Source organism: Ciconia boyciana, chromosome 4 (assembly GCF_034638445.1).
Source record: "Ciconia boyciana chromosome 4, ASM3463844v1, whole genome shotgun sequence".
NCBI classification, from domain to species: Eukaryota; Metazoa; Chordata; class Aves; order Ciconiiformes; family Ciconiidae; genus Ciconia; species Ciconia boyciana.
In genome coordinates, this window is record NC_132937.1 from 94,937,036 (window position 1) to 94,963,822 (window position 26,787).

General features: G+C 39.8%; 1 protein-coding gene across 3 annotated transcripts in view; it reads left to right on the forward strand.

Moving 5' to 3' along the window:
* RASGRF2 (Ras protein specific guanine nucleotide releasing factor 2) overlaps nucleotides 1–26,787 on the forward strand; it is a 154,601-nt gene that overhangs the window by 121,609 nt on the left and 6,205 nt on the right. For all 3 annotated transcript variants that reach the window (XM_072860670.1, XM_072860668.1, XM_072860669.1), the window contains 7 exons: nucleotides 8,994–9,106; nucleotides 18,109–18,169; nucleotides 18,834–18,937; nucleotides 19,551–19,635; nucleotides 20,247–20,444; nucleotides 24,602–24,681; nucleotides 26,583–26,700. In XM_072860670.1, the coding sequence (XP_072716771.1) occupies nucleotides 8,994–9,106; nucleotides 18,109–18,169; nucleotides 18,834–18,937; nucleotides 19,551–19,635; nucleotides 20,247–20,444; nucleotides 24,602–24,681; nucleotides 26,583–26,700 (759 nt within the window). The remainder of the gene's footprint in view (nucleotides 1–8,993; nucleotides 9,107–18,108; nucleotides 18,170–18,833; nucleotides 18,938–19,550; nucleotides 19,636–20,246; nucleotides 20,445–24,601; nucleotides 24,682–26,582; nucleotides 26,701–26,787) is intronic.

A 26,787-nucleotide genomic window follows, 5' to 3' on the forward strand; every position in this document is an offset into this window, starting at 1 on the left:
CAACAAAGCTTTCTTTTTGCCCAAAATAACACCAGAATGTTCATGTTTACATTTCATTTTTAAAATGTAATTGAGAGGAACAGCGTAGGATTCTCCTGTTGTAAACAATGAAAACACAAATGACGAGGCAGACAGTCATTGTGAAGACAAGACTGTTGATGGGAATGGAAAGGTCTCACAAGGATAAAACTCCCACTGACGCCTGTAGAGATGGAAAAATAGGAAGGGAAGAGGAGGCCAAGAGGAGAAAGTCTTTGTATGATTTTCGTTATGCTAGTGAGGTCTTGCAGCCTCATTTTCTTTGTTTAACAATACTCTCATGTCTTTTATCTAAACACTTCATGTTACAAAATCAAGTTTTTCCTGCTTCTGTGACAAGCAGATTGAAATGGAGCTTGTCCAAGCAGAAAGCTTTCGCATCTGTTGATGAAGAAAGAGAGGCTGGCTTCTCCAGACTTCCCCGTTTTGAATGACAGATGGGTGCTTGTTCCTGTTGGCTTCTTTGAAGATCTCAGCTGGAATGAATTGGCAAATCTTAACTCTCTTACAAACTAGATGGCTGCCAGACACTGTCAGTGAGTTATGAAGTTACCACAAGATCTGGGGAGAAGATCAAGGCTTGAATTTTGAGAGTATAGGTCATGATCTCGTGCCCAATGCCTGTCTTGCTCCAGCTGTGAAATAATCTACTGCAAGTCATTTTCTTGCTCATACCGATGAAGCTATGTTGGGTTTTCAACAGAAGGTTTTGCAGATGTAGATATTGATAGCACTTAGGGGTTATAGAGGACACCTGTATACATAGAATTGTCCAAGCAAAGATGATTTCAGTTAGTTAAAAATAGTTTTAGTGCACATGTATTGGCCAATTCCATTTTGTACACTGGAATAAAAAATAAGATAAAAATTCCTTTATACAAGCCCCACTTGGCTTGTGTTTATAAGCCACACTTACTGTACAATAGCAAGATGTGCTGTATTTTAACTACATTTCAAATAAACACCTAGTATCTGTGGCCTCTGCCTTGAAACAGCAAAGACATTTCTGGGGTTCTTTCTGAAATAAACAGACATCATGATACAAATTGTGAACTGAAGAAACAGAGAGGCTGCCCCAGAGAGAGGCAGAGCAAGGGAACCCTGAGTGAACCTTCCAGCATGCTGTTGGTCACTTAATGAAGAAATCCAGTTTCCATACACTTATGCCCTTTGCAGAGTACAGTTATGCATTGAATAGTAATGCACTTAATTGTTGCTATGCTCTGTCCAAACATCGCAGAAGCGTAAGTGTTTGCTATACCACGACCCTCCAGGGAATGTGAGTCACCCCCAGAACGGTAGCCAAGCTTGCAGTCAGTCAAACTAATTAGTGGTACTCTGCACCCACTTCTGCTGGAGCCTGACAGGTCCTTCTTCACTGAGGTCTTTCTGCAAAGCTCTTGAACGTACTACATCCCAGGACTTCGAGGCAGGGATGTCACTTTCCTTTTCTGTCCTGAACACTTTAATCTGACAATGCGGAATGGTTATATTCTTCTTTCAAGGTTTCTGTGTACTACAGGGTTACCCAGTGCATGGATAAGGAGAGGTTTGTATTGTACGTGCTGAGAATTACTCAGTCATGCTATTAACATAGCTTGTACTTTTAACCTGATTATATTCCATCAGGAGTGACAGGCTAACGCTGGTACTGTAGAATCAGGACTGGCACTCTTCCCCAAATCATGACTGTCTCTTTGCACTTGAAACTAACTGGAAGACAAAGCTGTTGTCCTTTGCCTGCTTCCTGAAGTAAGCCAGACTTACTTCAAGTTCAGGGATGAATTTTCCTGATAGCCAGTTACAATATCTTTTATCTCTGCCTCCAACATGTGTAAATGTTTTGCTGCAGGTGAATTTATAAACATTTCCCTCAGCACAATTGTATGTGATAGCTGAAGTATGCTTTTATGCTGGAAAATGAAATATAGTTTTAGAGGACTGCAGTACTGGGGTAACTCCGGTTAACTGTGATAGAGTTTGATCTGCTGTGTAGAAGATTAAGAGTCACTTCACTGATGCCATTGAAATAATTATCTGTTTACACTTTGGCATGAGAGCAGATATATTAAAATTGTAAGCCAAACCCCATCTGTTTAAAAATATTCCAAATTCCTTGTAAACAGTCCTTCAGCAGATCTCTCTTCCCTCCTGGATATCTCCAATACTGGGCTCCCAGCAGGATTTTATCATTAGCCCGTCACTTTGAAGTAATCAGTTATAGCCAGTAGCAATGCTAGTCTTTCTCAGTGTCTGTGCCCATCTGCTATTTTCAGTTTGCTGCTGCAGTTGGGGGCAAAGGACAATGAGTCTGCACACAATATCTCCACTTCGTATGAGTGCTCATAGAGACATCCAAAACCTGACTCTAGCTTTACATGCAGGTTTCTCTCCCTTTCCTGTCTGGCATTTTTAACCCTTCATTAGATTTTTCTTCTCCCGTCACTAATTTAACTCTTCCTTCCTCTTCCTCAGAGCATTTTCACTTCCAGATACCTCTTAAAAGTTTCCCATCTCCAGCTATTACGTGAAAGTCCCACCAATTTCTGTCTTTGCCTGACATTTCTTCTCACTTGGTACCTCTCTGGTTACTTCACCTGCCATTTTAGAAATGTGACCACTTCTCATTCTTTCGCCATGTTTCTCTTTTCTGCTTCTCCCTGTTTCCATCTAACACATCCCTCTTCAGCTTCTCTTATCTGTGGTTTATAGATTGAAAAATTCTCACTATTTAATTATTCACAAGATGAAGAGAAGTGGCTAGGAAAAGATTTCAGTGCACTCAGTCTTCTTGCTTGCAGTGATAATATCAGCTACATCTGGGAGCATCTGTGGAAAGACCGTGGGCTGTGCATGCTAAGGCTGGGAATCTGAATTGGAAAGCAGTCAGCTCCCTTCCTTCCCTGCTTGCAAAAAGGCTTCCAGCCTGGGAGGCACTCCTGGTCAGATGGCTAGAGCTGTCCCCCGTCTGTGACAAACCCTGCCAGCTCGGGGTGTGATACTTATGTGGGTGGCACGTTCCACCGATGCTGGCCAGAGCATCTGGAGAACTTTCCATTCTTGGGCCTCCTCAGAGCATAATACTATGTAACAGAAAATTAGAATTAAAAAGAGAGAGAAACTAATAAAATGAGTCCAAATGCATTCAGCGAAGACTGTCATGAGGGAGTAGTGCTACATTTATCCTGACAACTCATACTCCTCCTCCTCCTCCCCTTCACATGGCAGGTGCCGAACCCAGCCTGCCAATTGGCTTTTTTTGCCTTGTAAGCAGGTGCCTGAGGAATTGAAAAGTTGGCTCTAGTTTCAGAGCTGAACTTAGATGAGATTATTTTTACATGAAGTGTGTAGGGTTATGCTGAAGTTGGATGATGCAACTCTGTGAAAGGGTTCCCTCTAGAATTTCTTTGTGGTTTCTCCATGCACAGTTCCTTCCCCTGTCTACTCCTGCCCCTTCCTTCCCTCCCTCCGGTGTTTTCTGTAGCCCTTATCACTGATGTACTCAAATATAAATTAGGTTCTCAGGTTTTAGCTCCCTTTTATTTGTCTGGGTTATTCAATGTTTCCTCACATTGTTTAAATGAAGAATGTGTCTTCTCACTTAGGAAGATTTAAAGAAAGAGGGGAGGAAAAGCTTTTGGGGTTTCACTGAGCCCATGTCAAAATTTGAAAATTATATTCTCTGCATAAACCACAGATAGTAAATCTACATATTTCTAGTTGTACCTCACCAGCATAGCTAAGTTTTCTTTTTCTTGCTTTCTGCTGCCTCTGCCGCAGTCTCTTTTCTTCTGGCCAATGATTCCAAATCCATCATCCCCACTTTTTTTTTTTTTCTTTTTTTTTTTACTCAGCTGGAATAGGTTGCTTCTGAAGCACTTCTCATACTGCAGCACAGCTTTCCTAGCTCCTCCTGGCAAGGGAACATGCTTGCACTTCATAAAGAAAACATAGCTCTCTAATCCTGTGCATGGTAGAGATCAACAGACTGGTTATGAGTCTACTTAAAATGTAACCATGCTGACTTTGGTGCTCTGTAGTTACAAAGGAGGCTTTTGCTTTCATAGTGCAGGTGGGTGACAGCAAAATCAATGCATTTCTCTCTGTTGCTGCAGTCTTCTACTGCTGGAAACTTCATTAAGTGGTGCTGAACATGGTGCACGGTGCTTTTGATCGGTTGGGAACTTCGTACATCCTATTATTATCCTAGGTGACTTCAGGGCAGACCTCCTACTTAACTCATCAGCTGTCATTTTTTCTATATCTGCACATTTCATAAGTGGTTTTGCAGTATAAATATTAAACAAATAGGAAAGGAATATGTTTTCCTGTTACTGACAGTAATGGACTTAAAAATAAAAGTTTAAATTTTGCTTGGAACTCTTAGTTAATTTCTCTGCTGAAGTCAAATGAAAATCTGAATAAGACCCACAAATCTTTAAGCTACTATGGACTCTAAAATATATTAGAGGTATGTGCCCTCTCATGAAGGATTAGACCACTATCACATTGAAATGTGCCTGCTGGAAAATTGAGTGGTTCTTGTCTGACTGCCTGTATTCCTTCTGTGATATGTAAATTTCAACGAAAAGTCTCTTTGAACATTGGGATAGTCAAACACATGCAGCAATTAAATGTAAGCCAGTGTAGAATCATAGAATCATAGAATGGTTTGGGTTGGAAGGGACCTTAAAGATCATCTAGTTCCAACCCCCCTGCTGTGGGCAGGGACACCTTCCACTAGACCAGGTTGCTCAAAGCCTCATCCAGCCTGGCCTTGAACACTTCCAGGGATAGGGCATCCACAGCTTCTCTGGGCAACCTGTGCCAGTGCCTCACCACCCTCATCATAAAAAATGTCTTCCTTATGTCTAATCTAAATCTACCCTCTTTCAGTTTAAAGCCATTACCACTTGTACTATCACTACATGCCCTGCTAAAAAGTCCCTCCCCAGCTTTCTTGTAGGCCCCCTCCAGGTACTGGAAGGCTGCTGTAAGGTCTCCCCAGAGCCTTCTCTTCTCCAGGCTGAACAACCCCAACTCCCTCAGCCTGTCTTCATAGGAGAGGTGCTCCAGCCCTCAAATCATCTTCGTGGCCCTCCTCTGGACCTGCTCCAACAGCTCCATGTCCTTCTTATGTTGGGGGCCCCAGAGCTGAATGCAGTACTCCAGGTGGGGTCTCACGAGAGCAGAGTAGAGGGGGAGAATCACTTTCCTCGACCTGCCGGCCACCCTTCTTTTGATGCAGCCCAGGAAATGTTGAGCTTCTCATCAACCAACACCCCTAAGTCCTTCTCCTCAGGGCTGCTCTCAATCTATTCTCTGCCCAGCCTGTATTTGTGCTTGGGATTGCCCTGACTCATGTGCAGGACCTTGCACTTGGCCTTGTTGAACTTCATGAGGTTCGCATGGGCCCACCTCTCAAGCCTATCAAGGCCCCTCTGGCTGGCATCCCTTCCGTCCAGCGTGTCGACTGCACCACATAGCTTGGTGTCGTTGACAAACTTGCTGAGGGTACACTCAATCCCACTGTCCATGTTGCCCACAAAGATGTTAAACAGCGCTGGTCCCAGTACTGACCCCTGAGGGACACCACTCGTCACTGGTCTCTACTTGGACATCGAGCTGTTGACTGCAACTCTTTGAGTGCAACCATCCAGCCAATTCCTTATCCACCGAGTGGTCCATCCATCAAATCCATGCCTCTCCAACTTAGAGACAAGGATGTCGTGTGGTACAGTGTCAAATAGCGGGTTTACTCAGGCTTGCCAGCCTTCACTGCTGAGGGTGGTGGCAGGGTCTTGTTGTGAGTCCTTCCAGTGGCTGGAAGAAATAGTGAAACATATTAACAGCTGATACAACAGATAAAAATGTCACAGAAGTGGTCTAAAATTATATATAGAGAGGTGATATACATATATACAATATATCTAGACCTATATATAGCTACATATAGATCTATATGTGCCTATACTATAAATAGATATAATACACATATGTAATATATTGAGATATATTCATATATAATGCCCATAATACAGATAGATATAATCTGCATGTATGTGTAGTTATTTATCTATAAATTATATTTTTAATTGGTTGCTAAGTATTTTGGTGTTTGTATAATTCTCATGTTAACCTTTCTACATAGAGTTAAGTATATGTACATGTTTAAGTGCAATGATTTCCCTAGATTTTTTATATATTGCTCATCACACTGGAATCTCAGTACCCTCTAGATCATGAACTTCAACAGAAAAACAGATTAGCTCTCCAGTTTTCTTCTGAATCCCACCTTTTCTCATTTTTTTTTCTCCTCACATTATAAGAAGCATCTGGCACATTGCTATAAAAAAGAACAACTCCAGGCACAAAAAAGAGCCTTTGGGCAGTAAGATAACAGCTGCAGAAATTGCATGGACATAGGGCCAGGTCTGTCCTGTGGGAAGGCTGTGCTGTGAAGTGACATCTTCTAGTTGTGGTCAGGCTGGCGTGGAGGTGTGACAGCAGCTGGGACTGAAGGAGTGACACAAACCAATGCATCCTCTGTCTGTAATCCCTAATCAGTCCCTATCATCCACAATAGTTTGGACTGGCTATGCTGATAAAGGGTCTAGCACTTCTCGTTTTTCTGAGGTTAGGGAAGTGGATTTTTCCACCATGAAGTTTCTTCTGAAGCCAGTGTAACTGAAGTGGAAGATAGCCTTAACCCTAGGAACTAAGTGTTCATATAGCTTGCCAACAGTATGAGTTTTTCCAGCGATTCCAGGACTACTATCTTGTGGAGATTACTCAACAAACATATTTTGCTGTTAACATGCAAGGTATTAATTCTAATTACTTATAAGAATTAGCTTGTAAACATGCAGAACTGAAAGTGCTTCATTTTTGCTGAGTCTGATATTCACAGGTGAGGCTTCCCCACCCTGATTCACAAATCAAATAACTTCTAAAATGTAGACTTTTTTGGTGATAAATTTAGTTGCAATAAAGCAAGACTTCTTGAGAAAATAATCAACCAATTATGGTTTGAAAAGCATACTTGGAGATAAAATCCTGATCATCTTCTTGAGATCTGCCCATTTACAGTGGCAGGCGAGAATTTTGCCCAACATGCTAAATGAGGATGTTAGGTTTGTCAGCTCTTGGATACCTTCTCTGTTCATTGATGATAGTTTTGTAGTGTGACCAGCAAAGATACCCAGCTTCTTTTATAGAGTGGCCACCATCAAACTATAGGACAGACAATACTATTATTAATTACACTGGTTGCTTAAGCTTGTGCAGACTCAAGGTTTCTCCTTTAGCTAAATTTTGATAGTTTCATATTCCAAATGGTTTTCTTTTAAAAATCACTGGAGCAAACAGTACTCTCATGTAGTTTAGTTACATTCCTGATGCTTTCACTGATTAGTCCCATTTCCATACCCTAAATAAATAAATAAAAATCTCTGTCATCTTCTGTGAACAGGCTAAAACAGTTCCTAAAGGAGGCATTTGGGACAGTGGCTACAGAAAACTTATTTTTATAAAACAAACACAGTGCAGTACCCAGAACTATTTTTTTGCTAGTTTTTCAGGCATATGTAACCATTCAAAGCCTAATACTGCACAGCTTCCTGTTCTCCAACATCCTCTAATATGGATAAACATCACAAAAAACTAAGACACAGATACTAGTTGGTTTCAAAATATGAATTAGCTCTGGCCAAGTTGAGAAGACTTCTGAAGGGTAAAAAGGGATGCTTGTAACAGGAGGGAAATGCCCAGGGCATTGCTGGCAGGCGACAGCAGGGTATTTCTGAGCGCTGACATTTTGAGCAATAAGCTTTCTCAAAAAGTGCTATAAGCGTGGTTGTGACACCACTTTCTTTAAGAAACATGCATCCTTCTCCTCGTCTTAAGTATTTTATCCCTTTTCCAAACTAAGCATCACCTTCCTTTGTGACTTTGGGTGCACTCTGATGCTCCCACATCCCCTCAAGTGAAACACATGGTGTGAGGATGTGTGTCTTTGCTAGGGTTGATTCTCCTCAGAGACCTGTATTTCCAGAAATCCTGTCAATTTAGGAGCCTGTCACAACAGAAAGGGTTGTAGCTGATTCTTTGGGAAAATTAACATTTCCCAGTTTCAATAACTTAGTGGCTTCTGTTCCCATGGAAACAAGCAGGGGCTTGCCACAAACATGGTCTTGCTTGCAAGTAACTGTGGGTTATCAAGGAGGATCTATGATGCACTAGATGACTGAAGGTTTTGGGTCTTGTTTTCTTAACAGTTCCCACCTTAAAGTTTGTACATTGTTCTATTCTTTGATTTTCTCCAATATAAGAGATCAACAGAAATGGTTGTTGCATTTTCCTGTGTCAGATACCAGTCTTCCTCAGAAATAATTAAAATCCTGAAGCTCTTACGTGCAGTGCCAGAGAGCACTAGTCTGATTTATCAAGCTTATTAGGTTGAGTACTCCACTATGCCACTATGTGGAACAAAAAGCAGACATTTCCAAAAGGGTGAGTATGAGATAAGAAATACCAGAGTGGGAGGCAGATAAACAGAGAAACTTGAGAAAACAGTGAAAAAAAGTGTCCAGCCTCGCTAGGCAGTGGTCTCTGTATTGCAATTAAACTGTTTTTCTGCTTTTATAGTCATCACAGGAGAAGAGAGGATAAGGCATTTTGTGGGTACTGGTGAGATGTGGTTCTTTCTTCAGAAGAGAAAGGTTAAGTGATTTCCCCGCTTCCACACAGAAGGTAAAGGTCAGAAAAGGAGATAAATTACAGCCTTTCAGGCTCCCACTTTTGTAGCCTGTTCACTACAACAGCTTTCCAAGTTTTCTAAATATTTTCAAACCTAATAGCAAAAAAAAAAAAAAAAGGCAAAGCTCACGAAAGTATATCCTTTTAGTTATTTGATAAAAAATGTTAAAAGAAAGTAAAATTGTTTTCTTTTGTAGGATTTTGAGCTGAACAATGAGCTGAAAATGAATGTGTTAAATTTGCTGGAAGAAGTTTTGAGAGACCCTGACCTTCTGCCACAAGAAAGGAAAGCTACTGCAAATATACTGAGGTAAATACATTTCTAATAGTTCAGTATGTTAACTGTGGTGTGTGAAATAGTTAGGGGATCATGTATCATAGAATTCACAAGGTTTGGTTTTTCTCCAGAGTATTTAATTTTGAAGGATTATTAAAAGTGTTTTATTAGCTATAAAACAGAGTGTGTATTAAGTTTCATTCATAAAAATACCTGTATTCAAAAATTTTGCTGCAGAACAGCTGGCAGCCATGGGTTCAGTCTTTATGCAGCAGGGAAGAATGCTGCCCAGTAGAGCAACAAGACCACTCACTATAATACCTTGAGGAACTCCTATCTCAGTAACAAGCCACCCACCCTGCTAAGCTCATGAGAGGCTGATGATAGCCTAATGTGTCATGACATCCTAACAAGACCATGCTTGCATCTTCCTTTGTGTTGACACCATCTCTGAAGTTCTTTGGGTAGCTTACAGAGACAAATTCTTGTTTAATTAGTGCCATGAAATAAAAGACCTTTAAGCTTCTGCATAACTAGGACTACTTAAATGAGGGTTAGAACACCTTATTTTGTTACTTAGGGTTGGTATTACAGAGTTGAGTGTCTAGTCATGCCAAAGAGACAAACCTTTATAAGCATTATCAGTGAAAATAATTTTGTCTACCAAGTGTGAATATTTTATAGTAACTGATTTTCATGTAAATTGTTCTACTAAGGAGCAGTAAGCATTTAAAGACTAGGCAGTCGTTAAAATAAGATACAATGAAAAAAACGCAGATAAATATGATGTACTTTGTTAGTATTTTTGTAAGCGTTCTGCTGGGAAGCCAATAACGGTGCAATAAATGCAGTGTGTCTGAATTTTCTAAGACCATTTGACAGGTTTCCCCATCAGATACTTATGTGAAAAAGAATGTCAGAAGAATGAAGGGAAAATTGTTCGCTTGGAGGGAAAACAGTCAAATAAAGGATAAGAAACAAAGATAAGTTCTTAATAAAAGCACTTCACATCAATGGGATCCTACTTAATTTTTACATAAATAAAAATAAACCTCCTTTTAAATTATACTGCACGTACTGTTATTCAAAGTAAAAATAGTAAGTTTGTTTCATGTATTTCCTTGGAAGAAACAACAAGCAAGAAGAGCAAAAAGGATTAGGATAGGGGGTTTTAGTAATATGTGTGACAGCAAAGGTTCTGTCAGATTGCTCACAGTGGGAAAAATTACCTTAAGACCTTTAGCTTCTTAAGAAAATATGAGAAAATAAACCCAGATTGGCTGTTCCTGGCAGATTAATGGAATAGATTTATAGGCCTTTAGCATACAAGTTTGTTAGCAATTTCCTCTATCCAGTTTCCAATTAGCCAATTTCCATTAGCTGTTGCACCAAAAAATGGGACCTTGGTAATTACGTGTAAACTGTGAGTTGCCCCCATTTGCATCCTTTTACTGCTGTTCTATGAAATGGTAGGTATTGTTCTCTTTTTCCTTCCAGCACTTACTAATTTAATATCTGAGCACACTGTATATGTATCTGAGCACAGTGTATATTTCTTTGGGGGGAAAAAAAAAAAGTTACATTCTGTAAGAAGTGAAAATTCTGAAAAAGCTAAATTTTTAAAAACTGAGAAATGGGGAAAGAAAAAGCAAAAGGACAGCATAATGAAATAAAACAATACTCAAAAATAAAATTCTAGTAAAAATGAAAAACAAAATATGCACAGAAATGGAACTAAAAGTTAATTAAAAATTAACTCATTTGAAATATCTTGTAGAAACACATTGCATTTTTAAAAATCCTTCATTCATAGTCATTATCCTCACAGTATTTCTGGAAAGTATTATGGCACTTTACAAGCAGGCACGTAAAGCACAAATAAAATGACCTGTCCAAGTTCTCAGGGGGAGTTTCTGTTGGAAACAGGTAGAGAATGAAGATTTCCTGAGATATGGTCCTCAGCCAAGCCATCTTTCATCAGGGTTTGCAGCGATATACCCTAATCCTGCCACATTTTTCAAACAATGTAGTTTGATTATAGATTTGGTCATACAGAATCATAAGTACTTGGTTACATCCCACAAACTAGCACTGGAAAAAGAGCCATTGGTGGCTCGGTGTGCAGGACTAGTCCTTTTGACTGAATGCTGCATGGATGTCCCACTTCCCTTCAAAACAGGGCATGAAATTTAAGCCATGGCTAACAATGGTTATCAAAAATCCTTTACTGCTTTTCAAGACTGGCAATGCTGCTGATGTATAGGCATGTTGGACAATGTGTATGTCAAATATTTCAATACTAATTCAATTTCAATTCAGTTTCAATACTATTTCAACACCAAGTCCAATAAGCAACAGTCACACAGTATTGATGTCCCAAGGGTTCAGAAAACTGCTATGTTCCATCTTCTGTAGCAACCATATTTCAGTAGCAGCTGAAATTACTCTTATGTCCTATCCATGTGTTTATTATATACACAGACTGCCCAGAAACTTTCAAGTAGAAGTTGTTGCATAAGTAAACTTTCAGATAGAGGCTATTGAATAAATACAACTTTCACATTTTAAACTGTAGCTAAGCTGCAGTCAACAGAACCTCAGGATGTAGTCTCCAAGTTAAAAATGTTATCACATAAAACAAATGGTCCCAAAGTCTTATGCTGAGCAAAACTGTAATCGGAAGCTCTTGGGCTTGTTCTCCAGCCACACAAAAGGCAGTTATTTGCCAGGCATGTCAAATTTGTTAACAGTTAGCTGGTAAGGAGAAATTAATTGGCCAGGAACAGGAACTGCTTCAGTAACCTTGTGAGAAAGAGAGTATCAGAGCAATTCTGATTTTGGACAAAAAATTATTCAGCTGGATGAAATACACAAATGTGTCATATATCTCATCCTTTTGCCGAAAGGCGGAGCTCTGGTTCTTAAATCACCTCAGGAAAATGGGTTGTCTGGTAATTAAGACTAGTTTCCAAGCTTTCAAAAAGCACCGTGGTTACTCCCGAAGATGTATTCTCAGAAAGGCTATATAGTTAACTGAGAAAAGGAAATTGTAGGATTTAAGAAATAATCTGCGATTGAATGGAGTTGTTTGTGTGTAGCTGTAGATCTGTGGTAACGACACAGGGGTGCATGTTCCTTTACTCTTCCACAAGCCTTCATTTTTATTGCACATTAGGAATATTTATGAGCTTTAAAAAAACTGATCAAGTTGCTAGTCCTAAGCAGTGACCTGCTGTCCCATGGAGAATGTGAACATATGCTTCTGGCTGCCTCAGCTATTGGGACAGCAAGCAGGAGTCCCTCTGGTCCTCCACTTTTCAGCTTGTTAGTGGATTCAGATGTGGAACCAACTCCAGGCTGTTCTTTGAAAACTTAACTTTTTAATAATTCAAAATATAAAACTGAGGAATAGTTTCTGTCAGGAGGGTTTAGCTTTTCTGGCAGGTTGAAAAGGTCCTTGCTCAATTCTGGAACTGATTTCATGAAGAATGAGAAACCAACAGAAGCAGAAGAGACAATATCCGCATGCCTGCATCCTATCTGACAGTACAATTGTCTGAACCCAGTTGACAACCATGTTTCTAGTGCCAGAAGAACAAAGTTTTTTCTATATTTGCACTAAAAACAAAGATACTGCGTCTGGTGCAAAAAGAGGACATGGTGACATGGAAATAGTTCTTTCCCTGACATTCTTGTTCTACACCACTGTATCTCTCATATCATTGTTTTATTTTTTTCTGCATCAGATTACAGATTGCCAGCATGGCAGATTGCAGTCAATGTTGTGGACTTTAAGAGAAGGCCTGTAATGGAATAAAATTATTTCTTGAGTTCCTTGAACCATCCCTAGGTTATAATGACAGGGTGAAGGGAAAGAGATTTCCTCTCTGCATTGACTTAGAAAAAAATTATTTGGTGGGACCCACTGTGTCTAACTGGAGCATCTAACCACAAAACAAACTGTAGACAGCTAATGAAGCACTCCTTCCAAGGTAACTGCCTATCACGAAGGAGATTCTGTCCACCAAAATTGTCTAAAATTAGGCATCCTGAATGCTCCTCCAGAGATCATAGAAGACACCTTCCTTTCTCAGACAATTACAGAACACAGACAGTGACTTGTGGAGGATGTGAATCCCACCCTGGATATCCTAAAGGTATCGAGTCTTTCTTGTTGTAGAAACGTGTAGAGGTGCTCCCAGGTATTGTGTTCCTCTTTTGGTTCACGTACCAATGTCTGGTTTGGAGAAATACTGCTCAGTCCCTCACCACCACATACCCACCTCCTTGGAAAGATGTTATCTTTTTGGTTTTCTTCTAGATGGAGGGCTTTCATCTAATACTATGTAGAGGAGGAATATAAATTACCCATCTAGAACTGAAGAGCTTTTTTACTGTTATTAGAAATCAATTTGTTTGAAGATTTTTTGACAGCATATTTTTTATGTGAAAGCATAGATTTGTCATAACTGGAAGTTTTGATGAAACTTTCATTCAAAAGGCTTCTCTGGGACAGGATGAGAATGGAAAGGTGGGGTGAGCCAGTTGACATGCTGTCGCGGATGGAGTGAGAGTGCACTTCACTCGTTAGAGAGAAGTAAAAAATATAGTTTATTGATACAGAATAGGGAGTTAACAAAGTTCAATGCAACAGTGTTTTAACAAGATTCGATGGCGAGGTACACTTGATTATTTACTGCATAGAGGACAGGGTCAGACAAAACTGTCAGGGAGACCCTCCCATTGAGTCATGAGGTTCGGAAAGATCCCCTTGCTTTCTAAACTCCTTCTCAGAGAGGAGTCTAGGTGCGGTAGATCCAGTCCTAGTCCCAGACTTGGTCAACGGTTTATATCTAAAGGATTATATGTGTGCGCAATCAATCCTTTATATCACTTAGCTAAGATTTCAAAGTTTAGCATGCTATTAGTCACTTACCAAGGATCTGTTGCGGCAAGGAATCTCTCAACCTCGAGGAGTAACCTTGAGAGGCGTCCCTGCTCAAGGGGAGATCCTGGCGTGCAGCCCGCTGCCGTGCAGGAGAGCTCAAAGGGCTCTTGGGCTGCTCACTATTTATGGGGGATAAGATGATTGACCCATAGTCATATTTGCATGCCGACCACAGGTTTTAGTTTTTTCGGTGAGTGCATTGCACAGTAGCCCTAGGCTGTTGTGTTGTTATCTGTCTCCTGAATCCACTTTGAGCTGATGCAGCCATCGTGACCAGATGCATCCATTACAATCACCACTGGTGGTTATCACCTGAGCAGGGTTGCAGGAGATAAAGGTCGGGGGCGGGGGAAGCACACCGTCACACATGCCGCTCATGAAAATGGTCATTCACTCAACTGCTAGGTGTCATAAAATAGGCTTTTTAGTTGTTCTGAAGAGATGCTTGCTGCAGGCTTTTATATCTAAAAGGCCTTGGCATATCAAAACATGTAGTCTATCAGAATTCTGGTTTGCCAGTCAGCCCTCACTGTAGGTCTTGGCTTCCCTGCATTTCAGTTTTCGTAGTCTACTCTTGACTCTGAAAAGTAGAGGAATTCAGAGTGAGGTTAGGAAAAGCATTTCTTATCATAAATTCAATGTTCAAACACTCATGAAAGAAAGTTCATGCTTTCTGAGCCTATGTATGGGTATATTCCATGGACTGTCTCCTTGAAGGATATTGGGTACAAATGTCTCTTTTCACAAACTGACCCAGCCTTTGAGTGTATGTGTGCATATGTGCATATAAATTTCTTGGAAAATCAGTCCCTTTGTTAGAAGAGATTAGAGGAGGAGGAAAGGTTGGTTTGTATTCTGAAAATATTATGTTCAGCTCTGGGAAAGACTCTGTATAGAATATGAATGGCAAGGAAAGTGTTTATGAGAGATGCGGAGCTGCTTCATGCCTTCTTGAGTCATCAGACAGAACAGCTGGTATTTCTTGCGTGATGAGATTTTTGTTGAATGGACTGACAGGGTTTCTCTGCAGGGTAAAAAAGCTTCTTTTTCTTTTTATTCAATATCCGTTCTGAAAGCTAGGCAAACCTACTGAAGTATGTTTTGCTTGAGATTTTATCAGCCTTGCTTACTAACTCCTGAAATCTCACATAAAATTTCATTGATGGTGAAGCAGGAAGGTGTAAAGTTCAGACTGAACAGCAGTGAATAACTTTGATAAATAGATCTGTGTGGAGGAAAAAAGGGTGGTTCAGGAAACAATTCCTCCTTCTTCTTCCTCAGAATAAATATAAATGAAATACAGGGATATGCAGAGGTGAAAATTGGATGGATGACCAATTTTCTGCCGTGTATGATCTCACCAGACAATGTATTTCAGGCTCTATAACTTACATCAGCTTTTAAAATATTTTTAAAATATTTAAAAAATATTTTATGTACCATAAAGGTATGAAGAGACAGATGTTAATATTTTCCACTAGAAAATTATTTTAATATTTGGATTGGTCAAGCATGAAGAGTAGTTTAAGTGAGAGAAGTCTAATCGTAGCTGCTTACTCTAAGAATTATAAAGTTATTTCTTATATATTTACTTCCTTCATTTGTAAGGATAACGATGGAGGTGTCACCCCATTCAGTCCTTCCTGAGAGGGATACTGTTAAACAGTCCGGCAGAATCTCCCCTTACTTTTGCTTTCTCTCATAACTCTTTTCACATGGACCTGTGCTTCTTACCCAGCTTCCAGGAGGCTCTCCAAGGCGTGCAATGGGAACTGCCCAAGCAGAACTGATCAGCTCAGCATGTCTTCCTAGACCTCTGTTGAAACTAGTTATCCCAAAGCTGACAACATTGCAGACTAAAGTGGAAGCTACTATTGATGCTATCAAAAAGTAGCTTTATTCAGTCTAGAGATGCATTGTCCTCTGCAGATTTAAACATAGAGCATTTATGGATAAAAGGAGACTTTTCTTCATGAGACCCCTGTGTTAGAGAAAAAGCACCAGTCACCTCTTTAGAATGAGGGATTGCAAGTCTACATAAAATGTGAGATGTCATGTTAGAGAGTATCAGGAAGCAAAGATAGGGAGAAGTTAAGTATTTTCAGCCTTTTAAGAATCTCATGTTTCCTATTTTATTTTGTATTAAGCAAATACAATCATTTCTGTATCAAAGATGAGAACTCTAGCCAATATAAAGTTATATCTAAGGAACTCAAATGATGAGTTTACAAGATTACTGAGAATAGTTGGGGCAGAAGGGCAAGTCCTCTCTTTTTTTTTATTGCCAGGAAGGCACATGCTCTCATCATGCGATGAACAATACCTTTCTGCAGGCAATCAGTCATGAGATACAGCATAAAATAAGCTGCTCAAGAAAGACAGATTGCCAGTCTATTTACACTTACTGAGGCTGCACACCGTTATTATCTGGAGAAGCAGCTTAGGGTTCTCCTGAAGAAGTAGACATTCAAGACTTTGGACGGCTTGCCCATCAAACATAAAGTGTTTCCAACTGTATGAAGAAAGGGGCATTTTGTGCAGATTTGATGAGCTGAAAATGAAGGCAAGGAGGTTTCGTAGATCCTTTCTCTGTGTATCTCTATTTGATTTTAACCTAGTCCTCCAATTTGGCAAACCAAAAGGAAACAACAGCAACCCACAACAGAAGAACCTAGTGTGCTAAGCATTAACACTTCCTCCCCACCCACATAGGACAAATTCCATATCTTACACTCATAGATAAAGTCTCCAGGCTATATAATCTTTTTCTTTTAACCCTTTCCCTAGCTGGTACGTGGAAAGTGGGTTACTACAAAGTGCAAAAAGAAAGAATTGGAGGGACCATGAGAAAATACCTGATCCAGTTGCTGTGTTTTCTGGAATGATCAGTAGAACTGGATGTTCTTTGAAAATGGTCATCTGAATTTTCCTTGAAAATTCAGCTGATGAGTACAACTTCTGCAGAAAGTCTTGCTCACCTATACTTGCAGCTGGAAAATTGAACTTAATGTTGAAACTAAATCTCCCCTGATGCAAATGAGTCCAGTGACTTCTTGCCATTTCATTGGTGTCTTTATAGGCATTCTTTTTCATACCAACATACTGTTCTTTCTTCCTAAATCTTCTCTTTCCTATATTATATAAATCCAGTCTATTCAAGGCTTCTTTGAGTCTATATAGGGATAAGACCTTAAAATTATGTGCCAAGATACTACATCAGGATAGATGGGGTTTGATGAATACTTATTACTTCTGCTGGGTTCATTTTTGACCCATTACTCTGAAATAATCCTAATAATCACAAGTTTTCTGTAGCATAATTGGAAGCATGGATTAACACTTTTATTGCTGAAAGCAAATCATGTACTTGCTAGAAGTAAAATCTGCTAGCAGTTTGTTGTCTATTTCCACACTCACAGCTCTTTGTGTGGGACACTGAATAGGACAGTGTAGTGCCAATAAACAAGAACACTTCCCAGTGAATCACTCTTTTATGCATGCCTATTTTGCTGTCTTTTCTTCAGTTCTCAAATGTTGATTTTTCAAACATTTCCCCAAAATACCATTTAGCACAGTAGTTTAAAAATCAGAGAAGAGGCTTGAGTTGTAATTTTCCACCTTTAGGTTTCCTAGGATTATTCAGGATAGAGAGCTTCTGATTAAATATTATTGTTATTGTGTTGTGGTTTTGCGTTGCCAGTCCAGTTCTTGAAAAGGGAATTTTTCTTTGTCCACCAAACTTGCACTAAAGTCAAAGTGGGATAGATGTAGAAACCTTATCACTATAATCAGCAAATAAGTACAGTAGTTATTGTCATTGACCATTCTACAGTATATGCTGTTCTTAGCTCAGAGGTTTTAAGCCTCTGTGACCATCATTTTACCTTATGTGACTCTGATGTCGTACCATTTTGTACACTTTTACTTAGAACAAGACATTAGATTTTAGATACCAGATTTTTTTTTCTTTACATCTTCAACTGCAGTCTTATGATTTATTTTAGATAAACATGATTGCCTATCTGTGATAAGGTTTTCTCATAGACAATTTTATTCATATAGGATGTTCTGCTACTTAATTTTTCAGGGCTCTTTCTCAGGATGATCAAGATGATACCCATTTAAAAATAGAGGATATCATTCAGATGGTAAGTTCAACTTGAAAGATAAACATAAATACTCCTATAGAAATGTTCTGGTTTTAAGTCAATAAAATGTAGAACAACTGCAACTTTACAACTCTGGACAGAAATACTGTTCTTTTATATCAGGAATGTACATTTCAGTTTAGAGAAAGTAAGAATTTGCAGCCCATATCAAAGATGAAGAGGTCAAAACTTTAGGATTTGGATTTAAATAACATGAGGGGAAAAAAAGGGAAAGATTTTAATATATATGAAATGATAAGTGTCTGCCATCTTAGCTGCCATCAGAACCATAGCTGGCCTTGACTGACAATGCCCATCCTCCCAACTGTAGTCACCACCATCAAGTGCATTGCATTAATCCGAAGAAGAATGTGGGCAATGAATTAGGTGCAGAATGATTATGTGGAAAATAATGCAGAATATACAGACTTTAATTGACCTACGTACTTACTCATGACTTGGTATGTGCCTGTTTTCCTATGAGATTCCAGCCTGATGTTTACCCTTATGTTGTTAACAATTTTTCTTAATTCTTATTTCTTTGTAGCAAAGAAGTTAATTACAACTCTGTGTTGAAAGTTCATATAAAGCTCTTAGTACCCTGTGCTTTGAAATGTCCTTTGATGCAAAAAGAGATCATTAAGTGTTCTCCTCATTTTTGCAGTCAGATTGTCCAAAACCAGAGTGCTTTGAGACTTTGTCGGCAATGGAGCTTGCAGAGCAAATAACTCTTTTAGATCACGTAGTTTTCCGAAGCATACCGTATGAGTAAGTGTTCTCCTATGAGTGACTGAAGTGAGTACGGTGGATGAGTTACTGACTGGCGTTGTTAGGCATTACACTAATTCATGCTACTGACAAAAAGGTTTGCGTACGTAACAGGATAATGTCCATCTGCTGTTTCTATCATTGCCTCTGACTCCCCTATAGTTTGATCATGTTTTGAAAGACTGAGTTCTTTGCTAAGAACAAAAATCTGTGGTCTAAGGCTCTGGGCTAGTGAAGGGTGAATATAGTATGGAAGTGCTGAGTCTCTAGGGAGGGAGCGTCAAATCAGTTTCATTCATACAGCAGTTTAACATGAATATAACCACGTAAGCTGCCAAGACCAATTTCAAATAGGGTCACAATGCTGAAAATTAGGAAGGGGGGGGGTGGGGGAGGAGATTAAAAGAAAAATAAGTATTTTTTATAATATTTACTGCTTCAGATAGCATTAAAAATGGTATAGTGAAATGTTGGAATTAGTGTAAAGCTGTGTTATTAGCTTCTAACAAAATGAGGTATACTTGAAATCCACTTAGGCTACAGTTACAGAGACTCTCTACTGTGTATATTAAGGGCATTTTTGTTTGTTTTTGTCTCTCCCCTCAACATCTAGAGAATTTCTCGGGCAGGGCTGGATGAAAGTGGATAAAAATGAGAGAACACCTTATATTATGAAAACTAGTCAACATTTTAATGATGTAAGTACTCTGAAATAGAAATTGCTTTCTAGGAACTCTATTGACACTGTCTATGACCTCTGGAACAAAAATATCTTCTTTTTACAATGTGATGTAACTTCTTATCTAGTAGTAACTGAATGTTCCAGTCTTTTTGTGATTAACCTTTTAAATCAAAGCACATGAAAATTCTAGTTTTCAAGAATTGGTACTCAGCATTTTAATGACAATTTAATAGAGTAGAACATTTGAAACTGTACTACAATGCCTTGTTGCTTACAGAAGAAACTAAATCTTCTCCAGAGAGTGAAAATATAACACCGATTCCATGTAATGAATGCCCTTTGTATACCCAACTATATCTTTGCTCTTCATAATTTTCCTTGAATTTTACTGAGAGACTTCCCAATCAGTTTTATTACTGTTGGCTTGGAGATACTGCCCATTGCATCGCTTACCTTTCTTTCATATTGTCATTCACCCCCACTTCCCTACAACACTGTTTCTCTGATTTTATTAAGAGCCATGCATTCTGTTGTGCGTCAGTTTTTTCTGCCTTGTTCATTCAATAATTATATGTTGAAAGGGATTATATTTAAATGTCCTAAATTTCTTCCTCTTTGTTTGGTCAGATGAGTAACCTTGTTGCCTCCCAAATAATGAATTACGCTGATGTCAGCTCCCGGGCTAACTCAATTGAAAAGTGGGTAGCAGTAGCTGATATCTGTCGATGTATGCACAATTATAATGGTGTGTTAGAAATCACGTCAGCCTTGAACAGAAGTGCAATCTACAGACTTAAGAAAACTTGGGGTAAAGTATCCAAACAGGTAAGAAAGATATGATTACAGTATGGTTTCTAGATTTCACTGGTCAGTGTGCTCAGAAAACATGTTGAGATAGGAGTCTTCCCATAAATATTTCTACTTTTACAATACTCTTGACTATTTGCTGAAAACACCAAGTGGTACTGGTATTTCATGTCAAAGTATTTAGTATTTAGCTTACCCTTTTTTTGGTATCATTAATTAAATATCTGTAGGAACAAACTGATTTCAATGGAATTAGCAGGTGCCTAAGCCTATGACTTGAGCCTGAAGTACTGAAATATTGGAGAAAACTAAATTTAGATATTTTCAGAGGTACACATCTAGGTGGTTACTAGCTATAAATATAGTCAGCTCAGGTGCCTAAAATAGGAGCCATATTTCTCTGCCAGTGCAGAAAGTCGGTAGAGAGGTCAGCATTTCCTTTCAAGGTGCTGAGTTTTTTGCTACCCAGTAAGAGACCGTAGACAACCAGACCTCTTTCTCATTTAGGTGCCTAAGTTTAGATGGAGTATCTCCCTTTAACCCTTACATTGCTGCTGAGACTGTCAGCAGCATGGCTGAGCTTGTGAGAATGGCTGCCAATAACAAAAATAAGACACAAAAAAAAAAGACTAGCCGGGATGAACAGTATCCAGTCTTTTATAGGGAGTTAGACTTGATGATCCTTATGGGTCCCTTCCAACTCGAGATGTTCTATGATTCTATGATTTTATGTTCTTTGTTTTAAGTGGTTTGGAGAAATCAGTTGAATGATTTAAATCTCAGCTTTCTGCTACTTGAAAAAAAAAGTTATTATTTTAGTATGGTGGAATAACAGAGCAACAAGGTCAGTAGGACAGAGCCAGTCACTTGTAAGTTAGGCAGTATTTGGATACAGGGTTTACTCCACCTAATTGGAAGATTTCAGATTGCCCTTTCTAGATCTGGCTAACTGACATGCAAAAAGTGGGCTTTTATCATTGCATTTCCTCCTGTGTTTGTTTCTGAAGCTTTTGCAAAGCACTCAAGCAGCCCAAGCAATGAAATCCACTTAGAATACATTCTGACTGCACTGCCTTCTTTCTCCAGTCAGCTTTTTCTCAGATGCTTTATAGCTGGTGCTGTGTTCGTTTATTTAAAAATAAGCTAAAACCCCTTTCAGTACAAACTGTTATATAAGAGTTTACCTCCAAAAGTTTTATGTTTAGAGTTTGTTTGATTTTTAAACTTCTCGATTAAAAAAAAAAACCAGATTAATGGTGTTGCACAGTTCCCCAGTATTTATTGGAATTGTAATCTGAGCATTTAATCAGCCTGATATTTAGAAGAAAAAGAAAGTGTCTGCTTCTGCCTACAGCCTTCTCTTAATTGGAAACTCAGTTTCAAATACGACAAATTCCTCATGATGCTCTATCCTGTCTCAAGTCTATAGCATAAATAGACTGAAAAGCAAATTTATTTTTCTTACGAAGTAACCAGGCTCTGATGATGCCCACTGAAAGTAATTTGTGTAAGACAGTAATATATTTTCAAATACATAGAATCACAGAATCACAGAATCGTATAGGTTGGAAAAGACCTTTAAGATCATCGAGTCCAACCGTAAACCTAACACTACCAAGTCCACCACTACACCATGTCCCTAAGCACCTCATCCAAACGTCTTTAAATACTTCCACGGATGGCAACTCAACCACTTCCCTGGGCAGCCTGTGCCAATGCTTGATAACCCTTTCAGTGAAGTAAAATTTCCTAATATCCAGTCTAAACCTCCCCTGGCACAACTTGAGGCCATTTCCTCTCGTCCTATCACTTGTTACCTGGGAGAAGAGACCGACCCCCACCTCGCTACAACCTCCTTTCAGGTAGTTGTAGAGAGCCATAAGGTCTCCCCTCAGCCTCCTTTTCTTCAGGCTGAACAACCCCAGTTCCCTCAGCCGCTCCCCATCAGACTTGTGCTCCAGACCCTTCCCCAGCTTCGTTGCCCTTCTCTGGACACGCTCCAGCACCTCAAGGTCTCTCTTGTAGTGGGGGGCCCAAAACTGAACACAGCATTCGAGGTGCAGCCTCACCAGTGCCGAGTACAGGGGCACGATCACTTCCCTACTCCTGCTGGCCACACTATTTCTGATACAAGCCAGGATGCCATTGGCTTTCTTGGCCACCTGGGCACGCTGCTGGCTCATATTCAGTCGGCTGTCAACCAGCACGCCCAGGTCCTTCTCTGCCAGGCAGCTTTCCAGCCACTCTTCCCCAAGCCTGTAGCATTGCATGGGGTTGCTGTGGCCCAAGTGCAGGACCTTGCACTTGTCCTTGTTGAACCCCATACAATTGACCTCGGCCCATCGATCCAGCCTGTCCAGGTCCCTCTGTAGAGCCTTCCTACCCTCAAGCAGATCAACACTCCCGCACAACTTGGTGTCATCTGCAAACTTACTGAGGGTGCACTCGATCCCCTCATCCAGATCATTGATAAAGATATTAAACAGAACTGGCCCCAGCACAGAGCCCTGGGGAACACCGCTTGTGACCGGCCGCCAACTGGAGTAAACTCCCTTCACCACCACTCTTTGGGCCCGGCCATCCAGCCAGTTCTTTACCCAGCGAAGAGTACACCCGTCCAAGCCATGAGCAGCCAGTTTCTCCAGGAGAATGCTGTGGGAAACTGTGTCAAAGGCTTTACTGAAGTCTAGATAGACAACATCCACAGCCTTTCCCTCATCCACTAGGTGGGTCACCTTGCCATAGAAGGAGATCAGGTTGGTCAAGCAGGACCTGCCTTTCCTGAACCCATGCTGGCTGGGCTTGATCCCTTGGTTATTCTCTACACGCCGTGTGATGGCACTCAGGATGATCTGCTCCATCAGCTTCCCCGGTACCGAGGTCAGGCTGACAGGCCTGTAGTTCCCCGGGTCCTCCTTCCGGCCCTTCTTGAAGATGAGTGTCACATTTGCTAATCTCCAGTCAGCAGAGACCTCCCCAGTTAGCCAGGACTGCTGGTAAATGATGGAAAGGGGCTTGGTGAGCACTTCTGCCAGTTCCTTCAGTACTCTCGGGTGGATCTCATCAGGCCCCATAGACTTGTGAGTGTCTAAGTGGTGCAGCAGGTCACTAACCATTTCCCCCTGGATTATGGGGGCTCCATTCTGGTCCCCGTCCCTATCTTCCAACTCGGGGGGCTGGGTACCCAGAGAACTATTGGCCCTGCTATTAAAGACTGAGGCAAAGAAGGCATTAAGTACCTCAGCCTTTTCCTCATCCTTGGTCACTGTGTTCCCTCCCCCATCTACTGGGGGCTGGAGATTCTCCTTAGCTCTCCTTTTGCTGCTAATGTATCTGAAGAAGTATTTTTTGTTGTCTTTTACGGCAGTAGCCAGATTGAGCTCTAGCTCAGCTTTGGCCCTTCTAATTTTCTCCCTGCACAGCCTCGCTACACCTTTGTAGTCCTCCTGAGTTGCCTGCCCCTTCTTCCAGAGGTTGTAGACTCTCCTCTTTTTCCTGAGCTCGAGCCAGAGCTCTCTATTCAGCCAGGCCGGTCTTCTTCCCCACCGGCTTGTCTTTCGGCACCTGGAGACAGCCTGCTCTTGCGCCTTTAGGACTTCCTCCTTAAAGAATGTCCAGCCTTCCTGGACTCCTTTGCCCATTGGGGCTGCCTCCCAGGGGACTCTGTCAACCAGTCTGCTAAATAGGCTGAAGTCTGCCCTCCAGAATTCTAAGGTGGCAGTTTTGCTGACTCAGCTTTTATCAGAAACTTGGAGACAAAACCAGCTTAGTGCAAGCTGCAAGACAGTAAACAACCTTTACTGTCACTAATTTCAGTAAACGCAGCTGAGGATCTCAGCAACGTGTAAGATCAAGTCTCTAATATTATTGTATACACAGTAAGCTGAATTACTGACCATTAATTTAATGAACTTGTGTTTTTTCCTGAATTTGCAGTCTAATAATATTGGCATAGATACAGGTTCTGTGTATCTCTCAAAGGAAAATCTTTAATGCAGGCTAATCTCCATTTTCAGAAATACACTAGGAACTACGATGAAGTTAAATGCCTAATGCTTATGTTATTACTTTTGAAAATGGGGTGAAGATGCGAAGTGAATGACACCTTTTCTAAAATCTAATCCCAGTCATTTATGTGCAACAGCAATGACATTTGTAATGCATTTTCCTTCTAGACAAAAGCTCTCATGGACAAGCTTCAGAAGACTGTATCATCTGAAGGAAGATTTAAAAATCTTAGAGAAACGCTCAAAAAGTATGCTTCCCTACACCATACAAATGTGTTTTGTTATAAGCAGTGGAAAGTACATGTTAAAGATGAATTGGCTTCAATTAACTTTAATAATTAATATAATATTGGATAATATTTTTACCTAATAACCTTTAAAATTCTAGTTTTATTCTATTTGGCATTATTGTTTTGAAGAATATCCCATGATTTAGTATTCCTGATAGATAAATATAGTATCTCCAGAGAATTACTGAAACAAATTAAACTATTATTCTGTGTGAACGTTCCCTGTTGGGGTTTAACTTACACTGATAAACTTTTTCAATAAGTGTGAAGCCAGGTTTATAAATAGAAGTTCTTATTCAAAAACAGGATTCCAAAGAGTCCTTGTTCCAGATGAGAAGTTTAGGACTTACGAATAAGCTTGAGTCAGATCAAAGATCCATTCACCCCTTTATCTTGTTTCTGACAGTGGCCAGTAGCTGACAAGAGGAACGTAGAAACAGGTCAAATGCACAGTGATATTTCCTCTCCTATACCCTCACAGCCTCCTGTAGTCTGCCATCCTGGAAAACAGCCTGGGTTTTTTTACAGCAGTCCTTGAATAATTTTTTCTTTAATCAATTTGCCAGATAGTGTTTGACCGTATGTAATTTTGGTATCCAAAATATCCTGTGGCAAGGGTTGTACAGTTTATGTATTGACTCCGACTGTATGCATACAGACCCTGTATTTTTGCACGTTCTGTAATTAGAAGTAGGCTTTCCAGGATTGAGTGGTACGACTACCTTAAATGATTTTGAGAGAAGCAAGAATAATTGCTGAAATGTTTCAAAATATACGTAGTTCAAGTTAGTAAATTTTTACTTTAAAAATATTGTTGGGGAGCTAATCACTTTTTTTAAAATGTTTTTACTCACAATATGTGAACAGGTACTTTTATACACCTTTCAGTTAATGTATTGCTTGCCTGTGTAGAACAATCACCCTCATAATATAAAAAATACCCAGAATGAAGTGCACTGCTAAGCATAGTCAGCAGTCTGTCTAAGTTAACAGTACAGCCATCACCCTGCATTTTTCTTATGCCAGAGCTTCAGAAAACCAAGTTTGCTACTATTTCTGCTGAGGCAAGAATCAGTGAGCATGGAGCAGTGCTTATTGCATTAGGGGAGCAACAATCATTATCCCATTCCTGCTGTCCCTTCAAGAAAAGAAAATCCCTATTCTCTAGGGTCTGTATTCACAGTTTTCCAGATCATCTTTGCTGCCTGTCTGTCGTCCTCTTTCTCTTTTGTGTTCACTGTTGAGAAGGCCTGAATAAACTTTGACAGAATGGTATATACGTACATACACACACATATACATATGTACATACATGCATATATACATACATGTATGTATGTATAAGTATGTATATATATATGCATGTATGTATGCATAATTATGTGTATATATATGCAGGTATGTACATATATATGTGTATATGTCTCCACATGCGCACGCACACAGTCACACACACATGCATACGTGTACCCTTGCTATACTAGGATGCTTACACAACTGCAGAACACCAACTGTGCAGAAGCACGTCTACGTGCATTATTGGCTTGTGTGTAGGATCTATTTCAGGGATTGTGTGTAGGATCTATTTCAGACAGGCAGGACTGAAATATGCTTGAAGGTGTTCTCTGAGTTCTCTAAAGGTTATCTCCCATTAATATTAGATATTGGACAGAATACATTCAATTTGTCATGGGCAGAGCAAATACAACTCAAGTGAAGTCAGAGAAGCTGTTTGTCTTAGAAATGAATGTAACCCATTGATTAGAAATACGTTAAGTAATAAAGAGTTTGTGTGAATTATAAAAAAATTAGTTTGTAAATTTAGCTACAGGCAAATATGCTGATTTCTTGTTTCACAGTTGTAACCCACCTGCCGTTCCCTACCTTGGAATGTACCTGACGGACCTGGCATTCATTGAAGAAGGAACACCAAACTTCACTGAGGAAGGCCTTGTCAATTTTTCCAAAATGAGAATGGTAATTTTCAGTTCCTGATATGCTTTCCCAACAGGTGTTTAATTATGTGAGTTAATTATTGATTTAATTACAACTCCTTTGAATTTA